Raw genomic sequence first — 13,667 nt, 5'->3', positions numbered from 1 at the left:
ATTCATTGCAACAAACCAATCTAATCACGAGCACTTAATTGAGATGTCAAAGAAATTATTTTACATGCACAATAATACTTGCATTCTGTGGTTTTCTTTTTCAGTTTTCCAGAAGAATGCGAGAAGGTGGGGGGAGGAGATTGAGATCGTCTTGAAATTCCAAGTCGTGAGGAATTTTTGTTCCCAAACAGAGTAAATCTCAGCACCTGGCGAAGTAATGGTTGAGTCATTGGTATTCATCAACAATCCTCAAACCCTCAAAAGTTCATTACGTTGGAAAGGCTGCCCATGTGTCTCTCTTGTGTTTAATGTTACAGCCTGTTGTGAGACAAATGAATGACACAACATTTAACATTCTGTCATTATCTATTTTATTTCATGAAAACACCTGTGAATACATGGAGAAAGAAGGGGGGGATATAGGCTAATATCACATTTGGCCACATTTTACAATAACAGGGATTACAGATGTCACATTAGTTTAGTAAGAATAGAGTAAATCCCACCAGAAGGGAAGCATGTGCACACACACACACACACACGCACACACGCACACACGCACACACACACACACACACACACACACACACACACACACACACAGATCTGTTTACAGTCACAGTTTTCATTGCTGTTAACACTCCTTTTTTTTCTTAACAGAATTTCCACTATTTTCAAAAGGTTTCATTTGCCGTTTCATTTGCAATTTGCCATTTTTCCAAATGGCAAATGTCCCTGTTTCACAACACTGTTGACAGATATGGTTTTTACGAGCCTGTTTACGATAGTGCACAGTGATCTCAGTTATCTTTTCCTACAGGCTTCCTCTTCTATCATCCTATCTCTGCACTGACAGTAGTTTCAGTCCTGTTCATCTTCATCTGGTTAGAACTGACATACTGAATGGCAGAGTGAAAATTATTGGTCACAGAACCATCACATTAATCACCACTTTACTGTTGGTGCAAAAAACAACCCCATTCAGGCAGTTTGCTTACTAAACAACATAGTGTACAAGCTCACATAGGAAGAGCAAAGAGGACAACATCCTTTCAAAGGAAACCCCCAAATGACACAGAAACTCTTAGACAGACTACACCCAGAGTCAAATATACTTTATACAATAAAATGCATTCCCACAAGAATGTGATCATCTTGAATATTATAGAGCCAGTATAATGCCTTGTCCTTCGGAATGACTAATTCCTAATTATTTGGTACATTTATGGATCTAAAACACACTGTTTTCATTTTTAATGAAGGTGGAAATCGGTTTTATCATTGCAGTAGAAATGGAATAAGTGCACCATAAGAACACGCCTAATCTATATTTCAACAATACATTTGATCCCATATTTGTCTCATCTCATCTTATGAAATGAAACGTAGCTCATGACTACACATCTTGAATCACATTGTCTGCACTCAATCATAATCATAATTCAATATTTTTATCTCATTTACCCTCATCGTGCTGAGCGTATGTTCTTGTACTGGCAGAGGAGCAGGTGCTTGAAGGTATTTTTGAAGGTGGCGTTGCAGAGAGCGTAGCAGGCTGGGTTGATGGTGCTGTTGATGTAGCAGAGCCAGTAGCCAATGGTCCACAGGGAGTTGGGGATGCAGGTGGAACAGAAGGTGTTGATCAGGACCATCACGTTGTAAGGTGTCCACGTGGCAACAAAAGCAACCAGGATGGCCATGATGGTGCGAGTCACCTTTTTCTCTCTGGAAGAAGTGCCCCTCTTTTTAGATTTCAGCATGGGACTCCGCTTCGTTACCTGAAGAGGAAGACGGAGATGAAGTCATATGAAGACGTTTTCAATCAACTCTTTCACACTGTGGAAATGCATAATGTTATTACATGTTGTATCTAGTGCTAGGTTTGTCTTGGTTTGTCAATAAGTCACAACAAGAAAGTTGCCACCGGAAGTTGTCATGCACCGGTTTCTCAACATGGAAGCTGTTACCATGACGATGTGAAAAGGGCCTATAAAGTCAGAATAGGCCATTTCCACATTCTGTTTCTCAATGCTTCTGCATTGTTTCTCAATGCTTCTGCATTGAGAAACCGGTGCATTACAACTTCCTGTTGCCAGCTATGGCCTATAAATCGCTCCCAAAATTTTTAGTTTGTTACATTATGTATCTAGTGCTAGTAACCATAACAATTTTGTTGTTTTTGTTGGATTGGTTTGTCAATAGGTCGCAAAAATAAACTTGCCACAGGAAGTTGTAATGCACCGGTTTAGCTGTTACCATGACAATGTTAAAAGGGCCTATTCTAAGTTAAAGTCAGAATTCTGAGTTTAAAGTCAGAATTCTGAGAAAAAAAATCAGAATTCTGAGTTTAAAGTCGGAACACAAATACATTTTTCACATGTGGCCCTAATCCTCTTCCATACACTGCTTTACAGTATTTCTGCTTTATAGCTTTGTGGTCACTATGTACAAGCATATTTATCTGAAGACTAATTGAAGTTACCTTGAACAGTGTCCTTGTGACCAGGTTTTGTCTCTCGGTGGCTGAGGTCTCTGGGCAGGTGTTGGTGTTCGGGACGGTCTGGGTGGGGTTTCTGATACAAGGGAGTTTGGGCCCACAACCTGTGGCTCCCTGCTGAGACGAAGGCTGTGTTTGGTTTGTCCTTCTCCTGCCGTTCAATCTTCCCTGTGACAGAGCAGGGGGAGCTGATGTCACCTTTTCCTCCTCCCTCTGATTGGATGACGAAGCAGGGACGCTGACTGTCATGGAGCTGTCATTGGTGGAGCCCTCCTGGTCTATTCTTCCTTCCTTGCAGGGGCCACTTCCGTTCTGCTGCTGCAACTTCTCCTTCTCCTTCCCATTCCCTGCGTTCTCCCCATCTTCTGCTGCCAAGATGCAGTTGTTCTGGCTCTCACATGCGTCCTCCTGACTCTGGGATGGGCCTTCCCCCAGACTGGTCCCAGAAGTCTTCCTGCTGTCCCTCCTCACGCGGCTGCGGCTGGCCCTGGAGATGCGCCAGTAGAGGGCGATCATGATGGCCACCGGCAAGTAAAACGCTGCGATGGCCGTGCCGAATGTCACAGCTGCGTTGGAGAAGAACTGGATGTAGCACTCACCTGGTGGCACAGTTCTCCCACCCACAATGAACTGCCAGAACAAAATGGCCGGTGCCCACAGGATGAAGGACAAGACCCAGGCTGCGGCGATCATCAAGCCGGCCATCTTGGTGCTGCGGCGCACGGGGTAGCTGAGTGGCTTGGTGACACAGAAGTAGCGGTCGAAACTAATGATCAGCAGGTTCATGACCGAAGCGTTGCTGACAACGTAATCAACAGCCAACCACAGGTCACACACAACGGCTCCTAAGGGCCAGTGGCCAATCACAATATAGACGGTGTAGAGGTTCATGGAGCATAAGCCAATGATGAGGTCAGCACAGGCCAGGCTGAACAAGAAGTAGTTGTTGACGGTCTGCAGGTTCCTATTGACCTTTAGGAAGACAACATGGAGGATAATGTTAGACGCTAATCTTTTGGTAGAATGTGTTTTCTCACCAATCTGAAGCACAATATTGCACATGCTGTTAATGCTGTTAGTCTTCTGTCTTGTGTGTTTTCTTTTTATAATTCTATGGTTCCTTTAAACGGCTCCAGAGATTTCCAGAGTGTTTGAATCACAATCATTAATCACAAACAATCAAAACAAGAAAATCGAAACCTTTATAGAGAGCATGACCAGGATGTTGCCGATGACGGTGACCAGACTCAGTGAACCGGCCACTAGGATGATAAGCACTATCTCCACGGTCGTATAAGGACTTCCAGAGAGAAGGCTGGTGCTGTTATCATCACTGCTGCTGAAGTTGGTGGAGTGGGATAAGTTGAGAATCTCCATCCTCTCTGGTCTTGGATTTCCTTTTCACAGATGCTTCAGGCCAGGAGTCAAATCTGGGCAATACACCTGGCAATGACAAAGATTATGAAAGAATCAGCAACTTTACAGCTATTCTGCTTTGTGAGCGATGTAAAGTCTTCTCAGTTGTCGCAGCAGTGTGCATGTGTGTGTGGTCTGCACACGTGTGTCCTTACAGTCAGGAGGCACTTGATATGATGCAAAATAATCTGTAGCATCCAGTGTGTGCTCACTGGGCAGGTGTTTGAGGGTGTTGTTGTGCATCCTGCTTGGCACAGGTGTGAAGGATGGACAGGTGAGCAAATAAAGGCTCTAGCAGCTGTGTTTAAAAATACACACAGCAGTGTCCCACATACGCATATCAGTGGTGTCACATTGAACCTAGTTTAGAAGTAACAGGGGGGTTTAAATTGAAATTGGTATTAGCTGCACTGCAGGTGTTGCCTCATGCCTATAAATCTGCTGCTTGTAAATGTGATTGGACCCAAATGGTAGCAGATGCTACTTAGCTAAGATTAACACTATTGCGACACTCATGCAATCATCTGATGTATTTGTACTGTACTGCACTTGGCTCATCTTTGGTTTGAGTTATGTTTGAACTCAATTCTTTCTTTGCCAAGCTACACTCTCCTCCTAGTTCTTAGGTGACCTGGAAGTCCCAACTCTGATCAAATCTGACCTGACAGGTTGAAAAGGACCATGTAATGAGGCCACCTACACCTCTAGAGAGTTCATTTACATTTCCCGGTCTGCCTTGAAAGTCACAAAATGCCCTTTGAGCGTATATCTAATCTGTGTATGAGAGCCAATTCAAAAATGTCAAGTCGTTGTCTTGATCCTGCAGGCGTAGAGGAGTCATTTCCTAACCACATCTCTGCTCCTTCACATGGAATTGTAGTGCCTGGTTTGAAAATTGGATTTTGATTTGGGCTGCTACTGTGTACGTGCATGTGCGTGTGTTCGTGCATCTGTTCGTGCATGTGTGTTTGTTCTTTGAGGCAGATGTCCTTAACAGGAAGCCATGGTTTTAATGTCAAGATAGCACAAATCCTCTGGGGCTAAAGATGGGTTATCTAACTGTAAGAGAGTAATAATTTGCAACTCTGAGATAGTGAGAAACAAAGAGAGAGAGAAACTATCCCTCTACCTTGCTGTTTTGTGAGTCATGAAAGACACTGAGTCACTGAGTGTGCAGATAGATTCCCACTGGGGCCACCCATGATAAAAATGTATACACTCATGCTACTGTAAGATGCTTTGGATAAAAGCATCCACCAAATAGCATATATGGTATGCATACGTAGTTTCCTTTTATTTCTCCTTTTCTTTCTTTCTTGTGTGCCCAAAATTGCCTTAGGCAATCAAATCCGCAGCGAGCTCACAAAACTCGATGGCAATGTATCTTTATGAAATGAGAGACGAAAAAACTGCACAGCTACATGGAAAGGAGGAGGGCAGTTATGTTAAACAGTTAAAATGATGTTAAAAACCAAGAAACATCAGGGAAATAACTACAATATACACTACCTAACATTGACTAACTGAGCTCTTGTGATCAGAAAATCAATGTAAAGACACTCAGGAGATACCATGAGGGTCGTCGTACACTGCTGAAGCCCTGTAAGCGACTCCATTAGGCCACATGATAACATCATACTGTACCTGAGAGATGTTTCCTTCCTGCTCTTACAGCCAGTTGAAACTTCATTACAGCATGAGTAACCCTATCACATACTCATCAAAGACCCATTCTGGGCCTTTTCTGTAACAAATGAGAAAGAGCTGGTGTGCGTTTGTGCATGTGTGCATGTGTGCATGTTTGCATGCGTGTGTGTGTGTGTGTGTGTGTGTGTACATGCACATCTGTGTTAGCATTTGTGAGAGCTTTCAGGCACACAGGTCTATGTGTTTGGTGGGTTTTCAGCTATTTCAGTGACATTCCAGAAAGACCCGGCATATCAGGACGGCACAGTTAATATCTCACCCTGCTTCTTCACCTAGTAAATTAGGGATAATGCATATAGGGACCAAACTACGTTAATAAGCTGTCTAATTAGTCAGGGTGAAAATGCCTTCATGTGATGCAGTTTAGGTTGAGACCGTTACCTGCTCCTGAACTCGTCCTCACTTCTTCACTCCATTCACACCAGTAAGAGCTCCATTACTGACCTCCCTAATTGTTATTCAGGGCTACTGGAGATAGTCAAAGAGGCAAGCAGTATTTCCTTGACAGGCACAGAAACGTAGTAATTAGATCCAGAAGATGCTCCCTGCTGCAGTTGTGCCGGTAATAAGCTTCTATATACTCATCTGGCAGGGTGTTTTTAAAGAGTCGCTGCACACTCAGTTTTGGCTGTTTTGTACTGGCTTTGCTCTGAAAGATACAACAATACAGACTTGGTAGTTGGCACAATAGGAGATGAGAAGGGGGAGTAAGGGGCTTGTTTGCAGAGAGAAGAGCAGGTGTGGAAACGCATCTGTGACTTCAGACAATACAGAGAGTACACAGTTTCATCAAAAGGAAGATTTCCACAACCACAGGAATCAATGTGTTGTAGTTTTCAATTATAGCATTGCAAAATTTATTGATTTAAACCTGGAAAAGTGATTATTATTGTGTACTATGCCTTTGAGATTTTCTTTTAGGGTAAATGTATTTCTCATTGGAAGTCAGAGGGGCTGTTCGCTGTGACATTCCAGCTAACATAATTACACTTGACACTGACACTGTGTTGGAGAATTACTCCAACACAGTGTCAAGTGCCTTTGTTCGGATGGTATTACACCTTTAACTTGCCCTGTATTTGCCCTGTGAAAGTCCCTGGTGTTATTACACCAGTTACTGTAACTATATCTACCACAAGTTTGTTGTGATTTCTGAGAAGTGTGTCCTGAACTCTGAAGAGTGGGAAATTTCACATCGGCCTGATCTTTGGCCTAGCATAGCAGTGTAATGGAGTGAAGAGAAAGCCACTGAATGTCCAACACAGCGCTGCAATACAGCCAGAGACAGAAAAGTGTGGAGGGGAGAAAAGAGTGCAGGGAACATGAAGCAGAGTGACCAGAGTGGGAGAAACTGTGGGGAAATGAATATAGAAAAGATAAGGATGTTAAATGTGCAGGCGAGGGGAAAGAAGAACTTAATAAAAATAAGAAAAAGCATATGGCTGCTTTAGAAAGAGAGGAAGCTGGAGAGCCACAAGCAGAGGGAGTCCATCTCAGAGGACACCCTAGAATGAGTAGGAGAGTTAATGAGAAAAGATGAGGAAGCATAACTTGATTTCATCCTGTAGGCCTACATTTTTCAGGGAGGAGTGGCCTGTGTGAAATCTAATTTTCCGCTAAAACACAAACACACTGTAATCAGGGGGGATTCCTAGGGAGCATGGAGACTGGGGAATCCAGGACTATGATCTGGCTGAAACCTTTGATGTGAGGACAGAAATGACATGGAGACTGGGGAACAAACGTTACAAGCACAGGCTTATGTGAACAATAAAACCTGTAGTGCTGAACATTAACTGAAAATTACAGATTGTTTTCTGCCATATCAAGATATATGGTATGCAATTTCCTTTTCTCTCTCTAATTCTATTTATAATAGAAACAGAGAAAGAAGAATATGTACATACAGTATATCACTGTAGTATTCCTATAATATTCCTATATGCACTTATAGTGTGTCTGTGGTACTCAGTAGTGAGTTTATCATACTTTATGGTATTTTTTTAAATTCTCTATGGTATCACAATAATATTCCTATAACATTCCCATGGGATATTAACTATAGTTTATAGTTTTGCTGTGATATTTGTGTAGTCTATGCCAAAAAATACCCTAGTTCTATTTCGTGAGGATGTCCTCATTTGACTTGGCACCTTTTGAACCAAGCTACTCAATGCTAATTGTACAGTAAGCTATAGGAAGACTATACAAGGTTACTAAATGTCACACTGTGGGGAAAATCATAATATAACACACTTTATAACTTTATAGAAGTGCCGAAATCTAGTTAACTCCTGAAAAGATATTAAAAAAAAAATACCTAACGATTATATTGCATAAACTATTGGGAAAACAGTCAGGCGTGTCTCTTGAAAGCAGTTGTTCCATAAGTTAGGGTATGTTTTGTTAAAAAAAAAATAGATGTCCTTATAACAGTTTAGTAGAAACGATAGAAGTGGCATCTTACCTTGGCCGCTGGGAACGACGCGGACGAGGGTGCGCGCTTTTAGTTTCGTCCATATTACTCTCACCTCTGTCGACACACTGGAGCAGCAGGAGAAGCAGAAAGTAACCCGATGTTAACGTCGCTCCTCCTCTGACAAGAACCAGTGTGTGTGTGTGTGTGTGTGTGTGTGTGTGTGTGTGTGTGTGTGTGTGTGTGTGTGACAGACAGACAGAGAGAGAGAGAGAGAGAGAGAGAGAGAGAAGGGAGGGGTCAAGGGGGCTATTAGGGGCGGTTGTGTTGTATCCATTGAGCTAGTCGCAAATTTGAATAAACAAGAGAGAGAGACAGACAGAGAGACAAATAGAGACAGACACAGAGAGAGAGAGAGAGAGAGAGAGAGAGAGAGAGAGAGAGAGAGAGAGAGTTGTTTGTTTCAGGACCACGGAGAGCACTGGACTCTCCAAAACACACACACACACAACACACACCATATTCTCCAGCGTTGCAAGCTGTAGGCTATAGTGAGCGGTAGTTTGAGTGGCTGTGGCATGAAATGAAATGGTAAACCACTATTAAACAGAGGACAAAAGGAAAGGGTCCCACTGTTATTCTGTTGCTGCGGGACGTTAACCTTTAAGACTGTTGTTTTGACCTTTTAACCAAACTGGTGACGCAGTCTGCCCCAGTTGGTGGATGACCTTACTTTGATGGAATTACTACAGAGAATAATGGTCCCTCTCAACAAGACAATTACAAATAAAAGCAGAGTATGCCATCAAACAGATCCCCGGCAGGGCATGTAAACATGATTTGGTATGGGAAAATATGAGATGAGTTATGGCTCTTATCTTGGTCTAGTCTTAAACCATCTGATCTCACGGATCACGTCAACACCGGTCTACTGAATGATTTACCAGATGTTGTAAACAATGTAGGACTTCTGTACATTACACTGCAGATTGTATAGTCTGTGAAATCGGGGTAAGCCAACACTATGATTTAATATCACATTATTTAAAACTTGATGTGGGGACGATTATGTCTTAGAAAAATGTATCTGGTGTATCTGCATGTATTTGTAATGTATTTGGTGCATCCATGGCCACAACAATCATGTCTGCTGTTTTACCATTTGTCTTGAAAACAAATAAATATGATACTATAACACTGTATCTCCACTATGTGAGTGTTTGATATCAAGCCCTTTTGGTTTTCCTGGCTCCTTGAGGTTCCTGGCATTTCTATGGCACTCCGGTATGTATTATTCTTCTTTGCAGTGATTCTCAATATGTGAAACCAAATGGATATTAGCAGTATTACTCAATCTGTGTGAATATACCCCATACAGACAGACATCATATAATGTAGACTGTGCTAGACTCTGTTAATGGGGATACATAACAGATGATTGGTAAAATAAAGTTAAATGTAATGCGACCTCACATTGCTGAAAGGGTCTTTGTCATCGTAATCTAGTTAGCATTAGTGATTGGTGTCGGAGACAGCCAAATGAGAAGTTAGACATTTTTAAGAGTATACGCCAATCTAGCACAACAGCAGACGGAGATTAGTATGTGATGGGTTGTCCACTGTCAAGATTTTATTTATGTGGAAAACCACATGTGTATTGTGGATGGTGGCAAATTTCAGTTCTAATGATTGAAAGTTGGTTTTCAAAACAAAGGTAGAGAATCATTATCATGCTATTTCTTCTGCCCAATGTCTAAAACTGGATAATGAATGTATAAGGCTCCCTACAATTGTGCCTAGTCCTGTTGGCCACTGGCAATTGCTTTGCATGGTAACATCACATGTACGTTTACATACACAGGCACTGAAGTAGTGTCTACATACAGTATGTGTGCGGGATGGTAAAAGGTTTCAGTTTTAGCATAACATGCTATGGCAATATCCTTTGTTTCTAGTGTCGGTCACAATAGGCTTTCTCCGTGGGGTTACATGCAGCCTGACTTGCGTTCAAAAGCCCAGCATGCACTACTGCATATATACATTCATGCACTGAAATGAATGTGTTTTCAGAGGTGGAAGGCAGGACACACACAGAAACCATAAAGGATGCGGTGCTTGGGGGCACATGATCTATAATATGGTAAACCACCGTGAGTGATAAAAGCCATCACCCCCTCACACACACACTGCCCTTTCACACACACTCCCCCCTCTATCTCTCTCATTTCCTTTCTTCCTCTATCCTCTCTATACGTATTTGCTAACTTGCTCTCCTCCTTGCTGACCCCTCACAAGTATACAAGCACAAGATTCTCACACCAAAAGTACTTGTCAAATAATAAAAATTCATAGGTTTCTCCTTGTGCTGGCATTGTAAGAAGAACCGCTCGGTGCACCCGTCTTTTGAAAGTTGCCCTCCATCACTCTGTGCTTGAATAAAAAACGGTGAACAATGAAGCTCTCTCCACTTCACTATATGAAGCAACGCCCCAAGGTGGCAAGGAAATGAGGTCATCCAGTTTGAGCCAGAGCAGCTGTTTGAATGCAGAGGGGCCACACACACAACAACAGCCCTCTATGTAGCAGTTCTAACGACGCAGCATAACCTTTTCTGCAATCAACTGGCTCGTCTGTATATGAACAAAGCTGTGGAATTTAAGACCACTACTCACAATACTTGTTAGCCAAGTGAATGGCTATACTGCACTGGAAAGGAAAGACAGTGTAAGACAGAGGGAGAGAAAGAAACAGTCACAGTGCAAGTTTTCTTTTGCTCACATTCTCTGGATTTATTTTTCTCTGAGCAGAACTTTAATATTGCAGCATGGACTAATAGGCTATAATGTTACTGTAATGGTCTACCCAGAGACACTTTAACTGTTCCAGGGCCTATAGGATAAAATCTGATATTACAAGCCCGATTTAGGAATTATTAAAAATAATCTATCATTTTGTATGGTCCGTCCTGGACCCTGGTCGACTACCTCTGATGGTGACTATGATATTACATGTACATAAATATGACTAGAGAACACACAACATTTAAGATACAAATGATACAAATCGTTCTTTATAGATTAACAATAGAGAATTTTCTCTAAATATGTCATTTTCAGATTAATTTTGATAACAATCAGCAGCACTACACTTTATATCTTTCTATAACCCCTCTATTGGCATATTTCCTCATTTCGCAGTGATTTATGAATGAGAAAACACTAAACATAGCAACTTATTAGCAAAATATAATATCTGTTGTTATTTGACATGGCAGTAGTGCTATAAAGTATTCCAAAACGTTATCATATCAAGGAACCCCAAATGGAAACATATTAGGCCACAGATCCCCATTTTCTTAAGATTTTCACCCACAGCTTCCCTAACTGAGAAGACTTTTGCTGTTAGATATGATTTGGCACAAAACTGTAACTTTGCCCTGTAGGTGGACAGATAATGGAGATGATCAAAATAGACATTCTTATAAATTATCTTAATGTTCTAAGTTTTTATGAATGAAATAATAGTGAAATGTTTAATTTTGCAGAGGATCCACTGAGACCCTCTCAAGGGCTCCAAGTGGTCCATTGAAGTCACTTTGGGAATTATTGATTTATAGCTCAGGTGAAATCAACATGTATGATCTGGCTGTTCGTGGACATATTATGTTAGACAACCATACAGCTAAAACAGCTGTTTTCTTGTAATAAACGATAATTTTGCCAAAAATTAGAGACATGTCGTGTTTCACCGATGATGACTCCCATTCACTTGACATGTATGGGTAAGTTTGCTTCTGTACATGACTATTACCACAGACAGTAAGAACCATCTGAAAAATGCAGTCATCCTGTAATCTCAAACCACTGCCCTTTGCTTCAAGATCCCCAGCAGCTCTTCAGCGACTGGTTACCAGTTGTCAAGTCTCTGTCCCCCACTGATTGGCTGCTTCATGACTCTACTGCCATCTGGAGGACCAACGTCTGGCTCTGCTCTACAGTCCTGCACATGACTGTAATGTAGAGCACTTTCTGTCCACTGTGGCTTATATTAAAGGAGTGAAATTTGTTTTTTAGAGCCTCATGTGTGGCAAAGTAAAAGGCAGATTAAAGCTACATGAGACTGACTGGCCATGACATGGATTAAAGGAACCAAACATCAAAAATCGATAACTACTAAATCCTTTCTGGACACCAAATGCCCTGAATAAAACTTAGACACAAACTTACACCAACCTGTTGCAAGCCAAATTCACTAATCAAATAAATGAGTGCAATTACAGGACAATACAAGTTTTTATTATTAGAAATAAGTGGAGACCGATGAGACTGCCACTAAGCGGCAGTATTTTGTCATTGAATGGGGCATCCACAGAGAGCTGGCATATTTCATGTTTTAATTTGATTTATGTAACAGACATATGCCATTTGGCGGACACTTTTATGATGTGGCACAGAGGAAATGAAGAGTTTCTATTCTAAGGCGCTATTTATCCATTTTAAATATTACCAGAGTTTTATCATTCAGTATCCTTAAAATATAGATGATCCAGTCTGTGAGTGTCATCATTTTGTCAACCAAAGACCAAAGACTTTGTATGTAGCGGAGTGACGTACGAAGCTCACAGGATGACATGATAACATAAGACAAATTAATTTTTTAGCGGCTAGCTCTGGGCCCTATAGGGGTTGTAAATCACACACACTCACTCACTCACTCACTCACTCACTCACACACTAACAAGCTAATAAGTCCCACTTGGAGGCCCTGATCTCTGTGGAACTTAATGAGCATCAGAGTGCTAACGAGCTGCTCTGCCATTTCTCCATTCATCTCACACACAGTCTACTGAGGCTACATTACTTGAATGAGACAAAACATATCCTGTTGCTTGGTGGTGCGCTGACATAATTGTGCCATGGCAACACAGAGTGCCTCTATATTTTTATTTGACCCTCACTAAGAAATAAAACATCATCCTTTGAAAACGCCTCCTGACTAGGCTGTTTTGTGAAAATAGTGATTGTCAGAGAAACATTTTGTTGGCAGCCCCAGCTCTGATGACCCCATGCCCTTTCCTGTTCACCCTCACTTGTTGTACATGCATAGGAAAATCTCTCCATGTGTGCTTAGAATGGATTGGAAAAATTGGCTCTGGTTTGCATGATGCAGGGACCATCTGCAATGGAAATACCATGTAAAGTGAGGAGGTGAATTATGACCACATCTCCGCCCTTCCCCATCCCGTTTATACATATAACCACTGAGAATATGACTGGTTCACTTAAGGTCAAGCTGATATAAGCTGTAAAATCAATATCAAGACAATTAGAAAATGTGAATATAGGTGGAAATATGGATAGATGGAATTTATCTCCATGTTTATCTCCAAGTCTTTATCTGTGTAAGCATCAATAATACAGTCAATGCAAATTATGTGACTCATATAATACACACCACACTTATTACAGCTTATTCATGTAAACTTGACATGTACAGTCGCATTGTTTAGAAATTATATATATGCATGTTCTGTTCATTCAGATTTCAGGTGCGTAAAGTTGAATCAGACAATGATCAGACACCAGTCATTTGAATTCCTGGATGTGGTCAGAGAGAAAGCCTGACCACAGG

At 41.5% G+C, this 13,667-nt stretch overlaps 1 protein-coding gene across 1 annotated transcript; it reads right to left on the bottom strand.

Annotated features, from left to right (window-relative positions):
• Positions 1-364: 364 nt before the first annotated feature.
• Positions 365-8,151, bottom strand: LOC139926077 (muscarinic acetylcholine receptor M2-like). The gene is made up of 4 exons (XM_071917691.2): positions 8,088-8,151; positions 3,698-3,940; positions 2,483-3,469; positions 365-1,778 (listed from the first exon to the last, which is right to left on the bottom strand). Exons 2-4 carry the CDS (start codon positions 3,872-3,874, stop codon positions 1,467-1,469), a joined length of 1,476 nt encoding a protein of 491 aa, XP_071773792.2. The 5' UTR covers positions 3,875-3,940; positions 8,088-8,151; the 3' UTR covers positions 365-1,466.
• Between the last annotated feature and the right edge of the window lie 5,516 nt (positions 8,152-13,667).

The sequence above is a fragment of the Centroberyx gerrardi genome, chromosome 4 (genome assembly GCF_048128805.1).
Source record: "Centroberyx gerrardi isolate f3 chromosome 4, fCenGer3.hap1.cur.20231027, whole genome shotgun sequence".
Lineage (NCBI taxonomy): Eukaryota > Metazoa > Chordata > Actinopteri > Beryciformes > Berycidae > Centroberyx > Centroberyx gerrardi.
Note: the sequence above shows the minus strand (reverse complement) of the source record. Positions and strands in the feature narration are given on the sequence as shown.

Coding starts and splice junctions, on each gene's coding strand:
- LOC139926077 (XM_071917691.2), bottom strand. CDS start 3,874: ATGGAGATTCTCAACTTATCCCACTCCACCAACTTCAGCAGCAGTGAT. Junction 3,470..3,697: donor TGGTCATGCTCTCTATAAAG/GTTTCGATTTTC, acceptor GTCTTCCTAAAG/GTCAATAGGAACCTGCAGAC. Junction 1,779..2,482: donor TCACAAGGACACTGTTCAAG/GTAACTTCAATT, acceptor CTTCCTCTTCAG/GTAACGAAGCGGAGTCCCAT.